Here is a 17356-nt window from a genome sequence, read left to right as displayed (position 1 = left end):
CGAGGCAAATGGTAACAAAACTGCATTACAAAAAATAAACGTTAAAATTAATCCATACTCGTCACTGCTCACTGCATATTCCTCCCATAAACATCAGTAACGATTTGTCCGCTGTGATCTGAGATCACTTTATCTCTTCAGTAGCTGGATGAAAGTATGTTGTGGTCGCATTTTGAAATGGGTATGGTGATAAACTTATTTCAAAGATTAGACCGTGTTCATACTAGTAATGTGCCTCTCATTCGTTCTAACATTCAGAAGTGGAGATTTCAGGTCCAGAAAGTATAAATCCAGACCAGGATTTTGTTTTAACCAACCAGTTGAGTACTCTGTGACTGTGACTCTTTATGCTCAACTGGTTGGTTAAAACAGAATCCTGGTCTGGATTTATACTCTCTGCTGAAATTTCCACCTCTGCTAACATTAGACATCAAGAAACAATATTTACGATAAGCTTCAAATGGTAAAACAGCTGGAGACCGCGGGCATCGATCCCGCTACCTCTCGCATGCTAAGAGGACGCTCTAACAAATTCCCCGAAGCTTATGCACTCACTTACGTCAGAATCTGAACATATATAATGTGTTATATACTGTGGCTGAAATATACTATTGTGAATTTAAGCATACAGAAGTTGTAACAACATAATAATTAATCAACAGTAATCAGTTTCTCTATATTAGGCCAACAAGAAAACGGAAAACTATGCCCCTTCGATAGCTCAGTTGGTAGAGCGGAGGACTGTAGAAGTAAAGCTGACATCCTTAGGTCGCTGGTTCGAATCCGGCTCGAAGGAGGATATATCTTTTCTTCCAAAATCATATATAAGATTAACTCTTTATGTGTCGTATGTGAAAATGATATAGCATGTAGTCCTGAGTAGCTGTGAAATTCACATTAACGGTTTATTTAGCAGTCTATCCCATCAAATACAATTTTACGTTTAATCAATATATTTTGATAGTAGAGATTTTAGTACAACGCCTATCTTAAGCTGATATTTTATTCTCTTGCTACTTTACTGCTTATTTAAGGGGTTTGTTTCATTGGCTCTTGTGATCTATGTAACGTTAATATCGAGGTACTACACGCAACCAGTGGTATGATAGCACCCTCTCGTGGATTTTGTTCGGTACTAGCACGAATATCCGAGATCATATACTATAAGTGCTCAAGCGTGAGAGCAATGTTTAAAGTTCGATATTTGGGTTTCCGTTAACTATCAAAGACACATTTGTGACCTGCAGATTCTTGCAGTAAGGGAGTTATTAATCGAAGATATAGGGCTCATTATGGACTGCTAATATTCAGAATGATGAATCTCAATTGTCTAACCATGATCACACAGCATAGCCAAAGAAACACATTCAGTTAAATAGTTTTGTGTCCCAGATACTAAAGAATGTAACTGTCTATACTATACAGACAAACAAAGGTATACTTTGTGGGGAAACGTATCCATTCTGTCATTCACATATTGACATAGATAACCTGGATACATTTACTGGACACAGATACACTGGGTATGTATATAAAATGCAAAAAATACCGAGATTTAGTGATGGAGACTGCGGAGTCCAGCCCCAGGCTCCACATCCCCTGAGGGATGCTGTACTGGCGATTACTCACCACATTCACCTGCTCTCCTGGTTACCACTTCCTCCAGTTTCCCCCAGGACACAGTGTAGGGATCAGCATGTGGGGAAAATCGTTAACCACAGGGGTCATTAATGAAATTAGTGTCTCTTGAGGTGTTGTCCCCCTGAGCTTAAGTCCTATATTAAAGAGGATATATGGAAGGGAGAGATGCTGTTTGTAAATGTAATCCAAGAATCTTTTTTTGTCTATGAAATAAGTAAAAAAAAAAAACATACTGCATTGGGGTTCAATGGCCAATACTGTCGTTTCATGCTACCAGGGTTGTGGGTTTGAATTCTAGCCCTGCTCTCTGAACTGACATCACTGAATCACCCATATTGCTGTTTGCCCAGCAATGAGCTGCTGTCCTGTCCTTACACCCTGCCCTGTCTGGGTTATTAAGCTTCAAGCCCTGTGCAACTCTGACCAAGATAAAGAATTTGAAGCTAAATGACCAGTGAAACAACAGAATTAAGAACTTTGCTTTGTACAAACAACACTTGTAATTAAAAGATGAATATTGGTTTACAGACAGAAACTACTGCCTTCCTGTCAAAAAGGAAAAATGTGTCCTTGGTCCCTCAGAAAGGTCCAGCATCTATATCAGTCATTAAAAGGTTTAGCATGTCTCCCAGTCACAGCAATCTGAGTCCTTGCGCCAGATGCATGAAAACATCTGGAGCAGATACCGGCCACGTCATCATAGGACGCAAATTCAATCATGTAATCAGGCAATAGCAGCAAGAATGCACCAAGGGCGATTCAGATTCGATAATTCATCCAAACTATTATGGGAAATAATCAAAGAAACAAAATGATGTAATCTATAATATCTATAATCATTCATATATGCAGCGAAGACACAAATGTCAATCAAAAACAAAACTAATGTATTCTAAAGTATGATGAGATAACTTTAATCAAATACACTACAGGCATTTTAACGACACGTAACTGTGGATTTCCAATAATCCGCAAAGGTCTCTATTTGTCAACAAGCATGCAATTTCGATGCATTTAAAACAGCATCGCGATTAAGCAAAAGTAACTGATTTACTAGGCCCCGAGTAAATAGCTGCTGCCTTAATTTTCATTTCTGTTTAACGTTATCTGCTCTCACCGCAAAACCGGCTGGGTAAGAGCTCGATGAAAATGGCTTGTTTGCTCTCTTTAAATCAGAACAGCACAACATAGACATTATATCTTTGGAAGAGTCAGCAAACATCGGTGCCTGAATTGATTGGGGGGGAAAAACAAGAACTTAAAAACTGAATGACTGAATTCTGCCTTCCATTGAGCAGAATCTTTTTTCATTTTGGTATTATATTATGCCAGTTTATCGGTTAAGTATTGTTAATAGCACTGTTTGCGTGCTACAATTCAGTTTAATCGCTTTATTTTGTTCAACGTTATCATTTGTATAACTATAATGAATACCATTTAAGGAAAATATGTGTTTTATATATTTAAGTATACGCGTATAACTGTTCGAATGAGTGCTACGCGAGAAAGATGATTTCCTCCGTTAATGAAGACCGACCGAAGGCGAACCTCTTTGTACTGGTCCGCCTACTTCATCTGCGTGCATTAGGTTAACAACAGCGTAAATGAAGTCTGCGAAATCGTCTTCCCGGTTACCCAATGAATTTAGCTGTAACATAAACACCCTGTCGTAATATCCAATAAAATTCGGCGCCATATACACCAGCGCGACATTATTGGACCAAACGGAAAGGCAGCTTTTGTGAAGCAGCCCTACTCTCTGGCAGGAGGCAGTATTTAGCGAGAGACCAGAGGTTGTGATAGGAAACAAGCGTACCTCCGTGGTTCGTCTTTTGTTTTCCTTTCCTTTTTTATTTCGATTTTATTTTCATTTTTTGTGCCGCAGATTGGTTTTTATTACTGCAGAATAAGCCGAAATATTGTTTGTAAACCACCAAGCCACTTTTTATTTCTGTCCAGCGGCTGCATTGAATTAGACGGAATTACAGCTGCAATCTTTGCCTGCGATGAAAGGGACTGAATGAATTTCGATACTTTCCCCTGTGGCCGCCGCAAGCATACACGCAGGATGGGAAACAACGACCCCCTGTAAATGCATGGTCTTTTGTGTTACCGAGGATCATTAAAAAAGGGCAAACGAACATTAATTCAGTATTTTTAGAGATTGCGCTTTTTGTATTTTTGCCAGTCATTTATTCGATCGGCGAGGGCTATGAAGAATGTTTTTTAAAAATGAGGAAGCTGTTTTTGAAAGAGATGTTAAAATGCACAGGCCCGGCGTGCTGTAGGCCCGGAGGATCCGGATTAAAAAGGGGGGAAAGTGTGAAAAGCGGTTGCATGAATAAAAGGGGACGGGACACGTGAGAGGAGAGAGGGATCGCTGTTTGCTCCATGACGGCGGCCGTGCGGCGTCCCAGTCCTTCCCAACTAAAGTACTTCGGCATCTTTAAAGCTGTACATTAAACCTCTGAGATTTCTTCGCAAAACAAAAGAAGTGTCCTTTTATGGGGCTTCCTGTTCACTTCTGCCGACCGACTCCCTGCGTTTGTAACTTTGCTTTTTAATTGCATTTCTGTCCCTGGACTTAGCGGCGACTGTTCAATGGAAGTATGCTATCAGTTGCCGGTTCTGCCCCTGGATCGGCCGGTTCCCAAGCATGTCCTTAGCCGGAGGGGAGCCATCAGCTTCAGCTCATCCTCGTCTCTCTTCGGGGGCCCCGATCCCAGGAAACTGTCACAGGTAACGTAAGATCAGGATGCATTTTGGCTTGTAGCTTCCTGATTTATAGATTTGAGAAGTGGATTCTTGTTATTTTAAATCTGCCCATGTTGGCCTAGACCTTAGTGAATGATTTTGCGCTGCACAACGTGTCTGTTACGTTTCAGTAGGAGCACCGAGAGCGTTTAGGGAATCCCAGTACTGATATTACAAACTGACATGATTTTATATATTTGGGGTGTTTAATAGTTATTGTCACTGCACCAGTAGGCTTTCAACCGACTTTATGAGACCATATTTCTTTATAATCAACTGTCATCTTTCCAAGTTAACGCAGTGTAAAAAAATGAAAGGTTTGCATTTATTATTGCATTAGTCCAATTTAACGTGCTTTTTGGATGTAAGGACCAGTCCTGGGGTTACAAGTTTCGCAGCCCCAGAAAAGATGCTCTCTGCTTGCGAGTGGATGAGCTGAATCTGGTGCAACCTGATCCTGGTTGAGTGCAGGACCGATTAACCCGAAGCCCGGATGTATACCTCAGCGCCTACCTGTCTGTCTCCTGCATCCATTAACCGTGTGTGAAGGCCTGCTCAAGGCCGTCTCACTACAAGTCCTCTGCAGCTGCAAGATTAGCTCTGAAACAATGGCATAACTTTGGGTTGAGGATTGGGGTGGTGGGGGTATCAGGTCTCCACCCATTTTAGGGGGTCCATAGGGAGGTATTGGCTGGTTTTGATTATTGAGGGGATTACAATTCCCCATCCCCCCATAATTTACATCCATGCCCTGAAATATTAGGATTATCCGCTGTGTTGATTTGGGAGGGTTTCCTCCTGTGAAAATGTGACATTTTCATCTGCTTGGCGTGAGCTGACAGTAATTTCATTACTGTTGACTAACAGACGTGAGGCTTTCAAAAACCCTATTTGGTGACACATGTTTGTGTTGAGTCATTGGCAGCAAATAGCACTAGCATTAAATAAACATCGTTCATGTCCATTAGGGGGGACGTCTGTTATTCTGGCGGTATAAATGGGAATGCAGTGATCCAGTGTCTCTGATATCCACTGTAGCATGGTACCATCAGCTGTTCATCAACCTCATGATTAAATGCTTTGTGTAAAATTACTGGACTATTTTTTTTTTTGGGAGCAGTTGATAAAGTTCTTGTTATAGACGTCAGTTTGTATTTGGCATAAATGGATTTCTCTCCGTCTTGATTTTGTGATCTAAAGTTCACTTTATGAAGGAAACCGACATCACAGTCCAGTGCTGTATTAAATGTTTCATTAACATTTTGTTTTTATTCTATATATGCAGATCTGCAGTTCATCTGTAAATCTGCAGTTCAGAGTTGAGAGTGAACCGTGAATCTCTTACTGACTAATCTATTCCTGCTACCGTAGAATGACCACAGGAGCTGTCTTTCCTCCTGTTGGATATTTGAACCCATGGATGATGTCATAGCTTGACTGAATTTGCCATAACAGCATTAAAGCCTGTATATGAAAAATGATTTCTGTGGTTTCCTCTAATGCAACTTCTGTTTGCCGTGTGGATGGCTGGTGATTATAACATTGAACCAATAACCAATTCTATTGTTATTTTTGAATTATAAACATCGGAACACCCTGCGTGCGAGATTATTGACTTGCTGTGGAGCCTTCAGTTAACGCAATTGCTCATGCAGTGGGCTGGTGTCAGCGCTGTGATAGATGTGCGATGGCTGTCCATTGGGTTCCGCCTATGTGTGCACAGACCTGTGGCCTCTAGGGGAAAAAACCAGCATTTCAACTGCTTCTTAAGTGTCGCTTAAGGGTCCCTCCACTGATTGGGAGTGACAGCAAGCCACCCCTCTTCTGAACCTGCAGCATTTCAGGCAGGGCTTTTTAAATCGTCATTCACCTGAACTCCACCTGAGCATTGACGCACCAAAGTGGTCTGACGGATTGTCTTTTGATTTATTGACGGCTCGGCATGCGGCCGACCGGGACCTGCTTAGATCCTAGTTCTGAGGTCTTCAGACCCGGGGACACGCTTCTGACTGAAGCTGTCTGGGCCCATCATTGGAGTCTCTGTAGCCTGAGAAGGCTTCCCCCGGACTCGACGGTATCTGTCGGGCAACGAGGACGGAATCGGGGAGCCCCCTTGGTAGACTGATGGCAGCCACAAAATATGCAGCGTTTCGGAGAACCGCTCCTGTGTCCTTTTCTCAAACGAGTGTCGGCCCTCTGCATTCAGTGCACACTGTAATTTTGCTTTTCATAAATCTCTTCTTTCGCCCCTCGTTCTTGGTTGGCAGCCAGAACATGCCTTAAGGACCCTATTAAAAATTCAGTGCTGTGCTGAAACACACCAGTGACCTGTATGTATGCAGCCTATCGCAGCAGCAGTAAGGCTGTGCTTGTAAGGCCGGCGTGAACTTACAGCAGGTAGGCTAAAGCAGAGGGGCACCAGCCTGCCGTGGATTTCTGACTTTCGGTCACATGCCGCCGGATTTCCCAAAGAGCCTCGACAGACATTCACATATATAATCACCAACTTCTGATTTAGTCATAGTGGTTGTTTTGACCTTTTAACTGCATCAAGCTGACGGGATAAATCCCCCGTGTCCCATTGTGACCTCAGACCTTTTGATCTCGTTATCATTCAGCTCGTCACACAGCACTTTGTAGATATTTGAGCTGCAGGGTGGGCCTAAAGGGAACGAGACAAGTGTTTGTGTTGGTTGGTGACCCCCCCCCCCCCCACCCCCCCCAATCTGAGACTGCCACAGCACTTGGGTTAAACCTGTCCGCCTTATTGCCTACGCCGTACTTTTGTGACTGGTGTTTTTGAAGTCTGGAAGTTAATGACTGTTTGGATCAGTAGGGTATTATCCCCGGGTCTTTGTTCGCTGCTGGGACCTGCGTACCTCGCTACATGTTTCTGGGGACATGGCAGCCGTCTCGTGCCTTTTTCAACATCAGACGTCCTGTGACTCCTCAACGCCAGCGTGGTGTAGCGCTGATTTTGCTCTTCTGGTATTCCTGTTTATAAAAACTGAACGTGCGCAACCTGGGGGGTGGAGCTATTCCAGTCAAATAAACCAATAAACAGTGAGATAAGGGTCTGTCTTCAGGTGTGACTGATTTGGGGGGAAGGGTAGTGTGTAGTTTGGAAGGTCATTTGTTCTAATCCCATGGTAGGCAGGGTGATTTCACCATTAGGCCCTTGAGCAAGCCTCTTAACTCCCTGTTGCTCCAGGAAATGGCTGACTCTGCTTTCAAAGGTTTGGACACATGTATTCAATGACAGTACTATTCTCTGCATTTTAGAATAATGATCAAGACATCAGAACTACAAAACAACATACGTGGAGTTATGCACTGACCAAAAAACAGTATTAAACTAAAAAATAATGTTTGGGGGGACTGCTCTGGGGGTTGGAACTCAGAAGGTTGGCGTCCTGTGGTGGCTTCAGCAAGGCACTTAACCCCAATTGTTGCAGCGACTACTAGATGTACTACCAGTTCCACGAGGTGGCCTCCTGGGATGCTTTCCCATCTGTCCTGAAGGAGGTCCCACATAAATGCTGAGCAGTCATTGGCCGCCATTCCTTTACTCTCTGGTCAGGTTCCTCCCAAACCAACTCTGCTGGCTTTAGGTCAGGTGGCCAGATCATATCAGGCGATGCTGTAACGCTTATTTTGTAGGTGGCGTAGTATGTCCGAGCATTTCACTTGGTACAGGATATCGCTTTAGATAAGTGTATGCTTAATTAAAAAAAAAAGAAACTCCAGGTGAAGGAGTGGTGGTACAAGGGAGCCCCAGGCTGCGAGGGGACCTCCTCGCGGAAGAGCCCATCTCCCTGGAGAAGGTGCCGCTTGTATTATTAATTGGCTCCTGGATTAGTTGCTGTGCTTGCGGGAGACGGGCTGACAGCTGAAGGCAGAGCGACATTGTCACCTGCACTGCATTCCCGCCGCTTAATTGCACGGCTTGGCAGTGGGTGAGGGGGGGGGTGAAGCGCTACCCCAGCCGGGTGACACACTGAGGCTCCATCCGCGGCTGTGAATAGCCTCTTTGTTCCCTGTGACATCGGCGCACTGCATTGTCTCGGCACTGGACAGATACCATGCACGCCGCTTCGCGTACCGGGATGCTCTGCTGGGGGGCGTGTCTCCCCCACACAGCCTCTATTGTTCTCTGCCAGGGCCGCTGGGCCGCATTCCTGCGCTGCCGAGGCTCATGGAACTGCGTCAGCTGGCAGCCCAGCTCCGACCCCCCCCCCCCCCTTGTGATTAAAGTGCCGATGTCGTGCCGTTTGGACCACAGGCAAAATGATAATTGGATCGGAGGGGTGATTCACCTTTACGGCGTCTGGCAGAGCTTAAAAAATAAATGCGACGTCAGGGGCGTCTCGGTGGCACTGGGCTTGGCGCGCAGCTTGGCGTGCAGCAGGCTCACCCCATTGAATGGCCGTATTAGCATTAGCTGGATTCTTTGGTTGAGTCCCATCTAATGGTCATTTATCTCTGCTCGGCCCAGAGACCTTCTCTTTTGATTTGCATCCTGTTTTGCAAGTGCGAGCTGGGTGCTAAGCTGCCCTCCAGCCCATTAGCTTGAGGCGTTTTTTTTTTGCAAAAACGCATTTCTTTGCTAGAAGCGAGTGAGCACAGCGCTGCCTCTCATTGCCTACGACGCTAACACCCCAAGCGCACGCCAAACCCACGCTCGAGGACAGCCCAGGATCCGTTGGTCCCACCGCCGGCACCACTCCCCTAAACGGATCCCATGTAAACGCGTGGATTAGCGTGTGTGCTAATTGGCTAACACGCCAACGGGCTTCCGCACCAACATGTCAACTGGGAAAAAGCTCCCTCTCTATCCCGTGTTGCGACTTATGCGCTGCCCAGGACCGTCGAAACCCCCTCCCCGTGGTGACTTTGAGTGTGTGGGATGTGAAGAACAGCTTGAAATTTCAATATCTTCCCACCTGCTTTGCATGCTTCCAGAACTTTGCATAGAATTTCCTGGTGGTGTCGGGCCGGTTGGCCCCGAGGGAGGGTCGAGGGAAACTCTGTAACATGCTTCTGTTCTGACTCCTGCCATGCACACCAGGGAAGTATGTTTATTTTGGTTCACGCTAATGTGGTAAATTAGCTGGGTAGCAGCAACGTTAAATGCTTCTCTCCTCATTCCAAGCTTTCTGTACCTCATTTCTCGTATCCTGTGTAACTTGAATCTGCACAGTTATGTCCTCCGTAACGTCATTGGGCCTTGTTGAGCGTCATAATCGCTGGGAGGGGAATGCTATTTACGCAATTCCACCTGAAGCGTTTTGGTGCACAGATGATAGTTGGGTGTCACTGTAGAGTGACAAGGCCGGGTGGGGGGAGGACTAAACCACTGCGAATGCGAACTGGTTTGCGCAGCAAGGAATCGGCCTGAGATCAAGGCTTTGGGATGCATTTCACTTTTACCAGTTCTTTGCAGAATAATTTGCCAAAACCATTCAGGATAAATGCCTTTAGTACAAAAACATACACAACCCTACATCGGACCTTTCAGTCACAAGTGCGGCTCCTTTTGTTTGCCTCCCTGGATTTGTTTACGAACTGAATAGCCCCCCCTGCTGGCGCTACAATGCACAGTCCCCTTCAGCTGAGTTCCAAGGTAACGAACTGAAAGCTCCTATCTGTCGGGGAAAGTGTGGGTGTTTGATGGAGGAGGGATTTCAACTGGCGTTCTGAACAGAGCACAATGTAATTTCTCTCTCCAGTAGCCCTTACATGCTCAAGCTATTTTTTTTTTTCAAGAAACCGTATGTGACCCTCCAGCACAAAACTGAACACTTGGGTCAAAAATTAGAAATTAGGATTATGGTATCAAATGGAAGAGCACAAAAAATCCTCAAAAAAATATCAAAATACGGCCATGCGACGTCCGTACGGTTTTCTGTGCATATTTTTGCCAAAAAAAAACCCCCAGAAAAGAATGCTTCCAGTTTGTGATATTGTAGCATTTTGGGTGAGGGGGGTGACAATTGCATTGCTTCTCTTTAAACCAAAAATGTTAAATGGTATGATCTTGTAATGAAATTCTGGTAACTGACTGGTAGGAAGATGACTGGTGTATTTACCCTGAATTAATTTGTAACAATATGAGCGCATGGTGTTTGGGTGCCTCCTACTGTAGTTTGCTAATCTGCAGGTGATTTCTTGATTAGATGGGGTGAAACTAACCACACCTTAGGTAACCCCTGATACAGACGGGTAACATCACGTCTCATGGATTAAATGCTGTCTTCCACAGAGACGGGGCGGCATCTCCTATGACAGCTCCGACCAGACGGCGCTCTACATCCGCATGCTCGGTACGTACCGCCCTGTTTTCTCATTGGCCTGTCCACCTGTCTGTTATGCCATGAAGCTCTTTCATTGAAAGAAACTGCTGTCTAACCGAAACCACTTTTGCATTTCCCTGTACTGTACTATAATCTTTTTTTTTTTTTTTTTTTTACTATCATTAACCTGTGTATTTTATACAACAACTTGCATGTAGTATTCTCGTGTTGTGTATAATTACCCTGTTATGCTTTGTTACCTATCTACGCCTCTTCATCTAATGTAATCTTTGGATCCTTGAAAACCGCTGTACAAATAAAATGCATTAGTATTATGTTTTCTGGTAACCCGTTACTTAAGGGCATGGTTTTAGTAGCTTATGAACACATTCATGATGCATTATAATGCATTCAGAAGGCATTGTAAGCATGACTAAATATCTACACCCATAGCTATGTTTATTATGCATTATGAAGCCCTCATCTTTAATGCACTATAAATACCTTCATAATGCAGTACGGCCTTAATGCATTTGCTGACCATTATGATGCATTATAAAAGCATACATAGTGCCTAATAGATGAGCTTCATAAGGCATTCATCTTTCGCCTGGATGTCAGCAAGCTTTGGTTTTATTTGGGAGACAAGTGTGAAGCTGAGCAGGTGCCTGAAGCTTGAACAGAAGATGTTCAATGGGAGAAACCTTCAGTCAGGAGAAGCGGCTTCGATTCGGCGTTTCCTGTTGGGGCGATGCCTCAACGGGGGGGCACTTCCCACCACGGGTGTCTTGAGGACGTGTTTCTTCATGTCCTCTAGGAGATGTGAGAATCAGAAGCCGGGTGGGTTTCGAACCAGAACCGAGATGCTCTCATCCGTACCTGCTTGTGGACTTCCGGCTTCTGCACTGTAAGTGGCAGGGAAGCAGAATCCCCCTCCTCACTTCCTGTTTTGTTAACCATCTTAATGATCTAGACGTCATGCATCCTGTGTTTATCAGAACTGAAATGTTACCAGAAGCAATTAACCGCCTTCAGTTTGGATTTCCAGTGTTGGGTTTGTCTGACGTATATCGCGTATCAGGACTAGATTAACGATAAATGTTGCTTATTGTAGTTAAGGCGCCGTTCCATTTCAATTCCAGTTCGCCCATTTTCTAGTCTACAGTTGCTGAGACCCCTAAAAACATCGTTTGTCATTTGGTGCTGTCCAACCTGCTCACCGTGCTGTATACTTACCTTCGTCACCAGCAATGATAATGTTACTATTAGTATTATAGATTCAAGATTCGGTCTTGAATTCTGAATCTTGAATCGAGTAGTGTGAACGTACTGTTCGTACTGTTGTTGCCATAAATCCGCCGTAAAGGACAGTTGTTGTAAAAGAGGTATTTGCTTTTCACTTAAGCCTTTCTATGATCCCTTCAGAAGCCTGAGCAGTTTGTTTGTCTTAGCCTGGAGTTAATCTACTCAAGTACAGTAGAGTAAAGATTAAAGTTAAACTCTAGAGTAAAGTGCAGGTTAAAAAAAATTATAGCATACTTGCCTCACATCGACAAAGTTTTAAAATTGCATGGATATGGAGATACCGACATTGCAGGCTGTTGTGAGCACAGGAAACGGACTTGCTATTTCGGCAGCATGCTTTAAAATGTACTCTTAACGTTTTCAAGCGTGAAACATTACATGTTAAGTTGACGAGCATTGAGATGCGTGTGATTTATAGCTGCAGCTACCTTGAACCGAACTTAGCCCGTGGAATGTGTATTTCTCTAACGTCACATTCGGTGTCTTGTGTTAGGAAATAAATGCCATTCTTGCATGACCGTAAAAGGTCGAAAAACAAGTTCCAGAATAAGTGTTTAAGATCATCGCATGTACGAGGCGGAGAGAGCGTGAATGGACCTGTCTAGATTCATAAAAGTACAACTGCAAATTGCTGCTGTTTTGCTGTTGTGGTGGTAGCAAGCTGCCCCTTAACTCCGTACACAAACTGATAAATGCTAGATAATGACAACTCCTGTGTCACAAGGGTAGTGGCAGACTGCAAGACCTGTTTTAGTAGGTAAACACAAGTGTTTTTGTTCTATATATTTATAGAAGAATGCACTTGAAAACCAAAAAGTTCTGCATCTGTTCCTATTTTGGGTGAAATGCTCAGGACCGACATTGTAAACATTGTAGATTGATGTGTTGGGATCAGGAATTAAATCTTGCAGAAGGGAACTGCTGGTGCGTCAGAATACCTGTGATGGAATCAATTAAAAAAAATGCCACTGTTAATTAAATCCAGTGTAGGATGTGTCCCTCATTATTAGCTTACAGCTTGACCTCTTATTTGAAATTCGAAGTCTGCTACACATGGTTGGAAACCAGATGTACAGATGCAACTAATCAACGCACAAATGATGCACCAAGTTCTCATTTAGATGTGGTTTTGATCCAACGTTTGCCTTGCATTTTCCATACATATGGCAGTTATTTGTATTACATCATGCTGTGTTTGGTTTCAGCTGTGTGGGCGTTTTCTGGAGATATTTTCCATGTACTAGAAGTGTATATATTTGTGGCTTTATTATCTTGTAGTATGTTCACCCTCCAAAACAGCCCCGCTTCTGAAAGCCTGGGAAACTGCATCCTTGTCCTTTTGTGGGGATTGAATGGTTTCTGTGGCACGTTTGTGTCCTACAGGCCGACCCGGGTGTGCGGGGCCTGTTTCAGCCCGGGGTGTCCGCAGGCTGCTGAGCTTCCAGAGGTACCGTCATCCGCCGCGGTCTGCCTGCCGCCAGCCGAACCAGAGCCAGCTATGCGTCCTAGATCAGGACTACGTCGGCCAAGCTAAGGTCTCGTCCCACTCCTACTGCTCGTAGCCACGTAGACGTCACGCAAGACACTGTCATCCACCGAGTTCTTTCTCTTTGCAGTGCATGCTGGGAAAGGCCGGAAGTTGGAGCTTTGACATATTTCTCTTCGACCGATTAACAAACGGTACGCTCTTGATTAGTAGGGCAATGCGATTGAGTTAGTCGTAAACGCTAATGCGCCCTGACGACACCAGGTGGATTGTAACTCATGGGTTGACGCTCGTCTCATTCTTCCAGGGAATAGCCTCGTCGTCTTGACGGCTCATCTGTTCAACCATTATGGATTAATTGAGCTCTTCCAGTTAGACATGGTCAAGCTTCACAGATTTCTAGGTAGGCTCGTTTTGGTCTTTCGATGTACGGATGTGTGTTTGTACTTGGAGTATAAAAGATATGGCTGGAGAACATAACCTTCTCGCGTAGATGAGTGCTAAGTATCATGGCCTTTGGGCAAGGTCGTCTATAAATGTGTTGTGGTCTCTCGGCCGCCAGTGATGATTCAGGAGGACTACCACAGTCAGAACCCGTACCACAATGCCGTGCATGCCGCCGACGTGACCCAGGCCATGTACTGTTACCTGCAAGAGCCTAAGGTGAGCTGGGCTGGGGGGAACTGTCTATTCTTGTGGGGAAGGCAGGGGATCATTGAGCATGTATAGTCTTGCCTGACCGAGGGTGTCGCTGTGTAGCTCGTCTCCTCTCTCACGTCATTCGACATCCTTCTGGGGCTCCTGGCTGCTGCCACCCATGACCTCGACCACCCTGGGGTCAATCAGCCATTCCTCGTCAAGACGCAGCACTACCTGGCAGCCTTGTATCAGGTGAGAGATGCGTGCGGGACACGTGACGCGCGGTAAACCGACTTGGTTGCGTAACGGCAAAACACGGGACACTTCAGACACTATTTTGAAGCTGCTTTGAAGTATGAGTCATCTCCGCATGCTAAAAAGCCGGCCCTCTTCATTCCTTTTACAAATCTCTTGGTTAATCCCGACCATATCTGGACCATATCAGAACTGCTCTGTTCTTGAGAACCATCACTGGAGGTCGGCAGTGGGTCTGCTCCGTCAGTCCGGGCTGCTGGACCACCTGCCAGCCGAGGACAGGTAGGACTTGGGCATTGGGCCGGAGTTGCTTTGAGATGTAGTTGTTGGCAAATCCCTGCCTGTCTGCTGCTTCATCTTTCTGCTGCCATGCGGTTTCAGTGCATTCTGTTGGGGTTTGCAGGCAGAGCTTAGAGAGACGATTGGGATCCCTGATTCTAGCCACTGACATCAACCGTCAAAATGAGTACCTGTCCCAGTTCAGGAGCCACCTGGACCGTGACGACCTCAATCTGGAGAATTCAGCCCATCGGCACCTCATCCTCCAGGTAGGAGCTCCACTGTCCTATTAGCTGGTGTGCTGTGTGGTGGGCCGTCTAAACCTGACCTGCACCCCCCCCCCCCCCCCCGTTCCACAGATGGCGTTGAAGTGCGCCGATATCTGCAACCCCTGCAGGCCCTGGGAGCTCAGCAAGCAGTGGAGTGAGAAGGTCACTCACGAGTTCTTCCAGCAGGGTACAGCATTCACCCATCTCTTTTGTGCTCCTCATCCATATGCAAACAAATACATTCCAGAACACCTCTGCGGTGACATCATTCTGGCAAACAAAATGACTACATGTACTTGTTGCTTAACAGGTGACGTAGAAAAGAAACACAATCTCGAAGTCAGCCCATTTTGTGACAGCCAGTCAAACACAATCGCCGATATCCAGACTGGTAAGACGGCATTGTCATCGCTGCTGAATGAGAGATTGGAAATGGTTCTGCATCTGTAGGAGCCGAAGGGCAAAGGTCGTGCTTGGCTGGGTTTGGTCACCATCTAAGGCTGTGGTATCCTCCACAGGGTTCATGTCCTATGTAGTGGAACCGCTGTTCGGCGAGTGGGCCCGATTCTCCAACACACAGCTTAGCCGCGCCATGCTACGCCACCTGGACCTGAACAAGGCCCACTGGACAGATGAAATGGACCCCAAACAAAACCCTCAGGGAAACCAAGGGTCATGACCCCACACCACACACACACACACACACACACACACACACACAGACTCGGCCAATCACTGGGGAGGAGTTATCCATGTAGCACTGATCAGCCACTATAAGAATCCAGAGGAATGGCTTTGTCATAAATGTTCAACTCCCAGCTCTGTAAAACACTGATTTATTTATTAATTTTAACCCATGTCCTTTACATAGAGCAATACATAAATACCTCATGTTTCATCTGCTGTATTTTAATTTTTAATATTTTTAATTTATTTTTACAGTTTGTAATACTAACATGCCATTCTATGAATGAAGACCTAAGGGAACACAGTGCCCCCTGCTGGTAGAAGTGCCATTTCCAAATCATTTGTTCAATCCACACAGAGTCATTTGAAACACTGAGTATTGAGCACAGGCTTAAGCCTACCCTTTCTTCTTCCTCTTAGAAAAAAAAATGTGAAAAGCCCTTTTTCTGCTGCCTCCTAAGGTTGTTTTGACTTTCATTGTTTTGCCTTGGGATTTCTGCAACGTGCCATGGAGGGCAATGGTGAGGGTCCTTCGATATGGGCAGCCTGCAGAGAGACTAGTCAAGGCGGCTTGATTGTTGCCTGGGAAGAGGCAGCCCTGCCCCCCCCAGCTTGGACCGTGCTTTGTACTCCTTGTTGGGGTATAAAAAAGGGGGGGGGGAGGGCTGCCATGGAAACCGAAACAGCATGCTCTCTGGGGAACAGGAAGAGCATCAGCTTTCACTGCCTTCCAATACTTGAATAACCATTCGTTCCTCCTCAGATGGAGATCCATGAAGAGCGATCTCAGGGGTAATCATCACCTGTTTTTTTTTTTTTTTTTTCTCTCTCTCTCCTCTCTCTCCTTCTATGAGGAGCTGACGGGAAATTGGGGCTCCTTCCACAGGAGCTGACGCTGTCTCACTCTCTCTCTCTCTCTACATACTCCTGGCAGCTTGTATCAATGCTCCAAATGCCTTAAACTATGCAGAAAGCTAAGTGACCAAACCTGACTGTTCTCTCCTGCGGTGTACTGCTATCTCCAAAATGCACTGTCCAATTACTTGCCTTCGACAGAGAGAAAATAACCCTGATGTCAACATTAGTTTTAAACAAATAGTGGTTTCTGTTTGGCATTCCATGTTTTGTTGTTTTTGTACAGATTATCGTTGTATTTAGTTGGGTTTTTGTTATGAATAACAAGTGGTGCTTTTCTTACATGGCAGATTCCCCCCCCTTCTGTAAGACTGTTTTAATGAACTTGTTTACAAGCTGTTGTGATAACCATCTTGGGGATGGACTTGGGTGTGGAAACAACATTTTTATAAACTTTTTGCTGTTGTCGTTTTGATACTTGCTCAATGCGATCCCGTTTTGGGTAATAAAATAACTTTGACGAATTTGGCTGGAATGCTTTGTAATTTGCCTATTTGGAGTTGGGTGTGTGTGTGTGATGTTTGATGGTTTGATGATAATAATAATAATAATAATAATAATAATAGATACTTTATTGATCCCTGTGGGGAAATTGCCTTTACGCCTCCCTGAACTTGCTCTTTGTAGAGTAAGTTGTCTGCGAAGGGCAGCCACCTGTTAGGGCGCCCAGGGAGCTGGGGGTTAAGGGCCTTGCTTAAGGACCCACATGTGCTGAGGCTAGATTTGAATGGGGATTTAAAGCCAGACTAGAAAGTTCTGGAAAACTGTGCACAAACTAAAAAACATGTATAAGCCACGGCTCGACAGGCACTTCTTTTTATGGAATATATTAT

The 17356-nt window shown here is 45.0% G+C and overlaps 1 protein-coding gene and 1 non-coding gene across 3 annotated transcripts; both read left to right on the top strand.

Moving 5' to 3' along the window:
• Window positions 1-710: 710 nt before the first annotated feature.
• Window positions 711-796, top strand: trnay-gua (transfer RNA tyrosine (anticodon GUA)). Its single transcript is given in 2 exon segments — window positions 711-747; window positions 761-796. It is a non-coding gene; the product is annotated as a tRNA-Tyr (tRNA).
• Window positions 797-3406: 2610 nt separating this feature from the next.
• On the top strand, window positions 3407-16987 carry LOC125740697 (high affinity cAMP-specific 3',5'-cyclic phosphodiesterase 7A-like). Of its 2 annotated transcripts, none has more exons than XM_049012215.1 (13): window positions 3407-4380; window positions 10658-10718; window positions 11509-11595; window positions 13377-13528; window positions 13610-13673; window positions 13787-13882; window positions 14042-14142; window positions 14239-14370; window positions 14564-14655; window positions 14777-14921; window positions 15012-15108; window positions 15232-15312; window positions 15440-16987. In XM_049012215.1, the coding sequence occupies exons 1-13, from the start codon at window positions 4243-4245 to the stop codon at window positions 15598-15600; spliced, it is 1407 nt and encodes a 468-aa protein (XP_048868172.1). In that variant the 5' UTR covers window positions 3407-4242; the 3' UTR covers window positions 15601-16987. The 2 variants fall into 2 exon arrangements, with proteins under 2 accessions (XP_048868172.1, XP_048868170.1); XM_049012213.1 differs by having other exon boundaries at window positions 11506-11595.
• The last annotated feature ends 369 nt before the right edge of the window (window positions 16988-17356 follow it).

This window comes from Brienomyrus brachyistius, chromosome 4, assembly GCF_023856365.1.
Source record: "Brienomyrus brachyistius isolate T26 chromosome 4, BBRACH_0.4, whole genome shotgun sequence".
In the NCBI taxonomy this organism is placed as follows: domain Eukaryota; kingdom Metazoa; phylum Chordata; class Actinopteri; order Osteoglossiformes; family Mormyridae; genus Brienomyrus; species Brienomyrus brachyistius.
Note: the sequence above shows the minus strand (reverse complement) of the source record. Positions and strands in the feature narration are given on the sequence as shown.

Coding starts and splice junctions, on each gene's coding strand:
- LOC125740697 (XM_049012213.1), top strand. CDS start 4,243: ATGGAAGTATGCTATCAGTTGCCGGTTCTGCCCCTGGATCGGCCGGTT. Junction 4,381..10,657: donor ATCCCAGGAAACTGTCACAG/GTAACGTAAGAT, acceptor TGTCTTCCACAG/AGACGGGGCGGCATCTCCTA. Junction 10,719..11,505: donor GCTCTACATCCGCATGCTCG/GTACGTACCGCC, acceptor CATGTCCTCTAG/GAGATGTGAGAATCAGAAGC.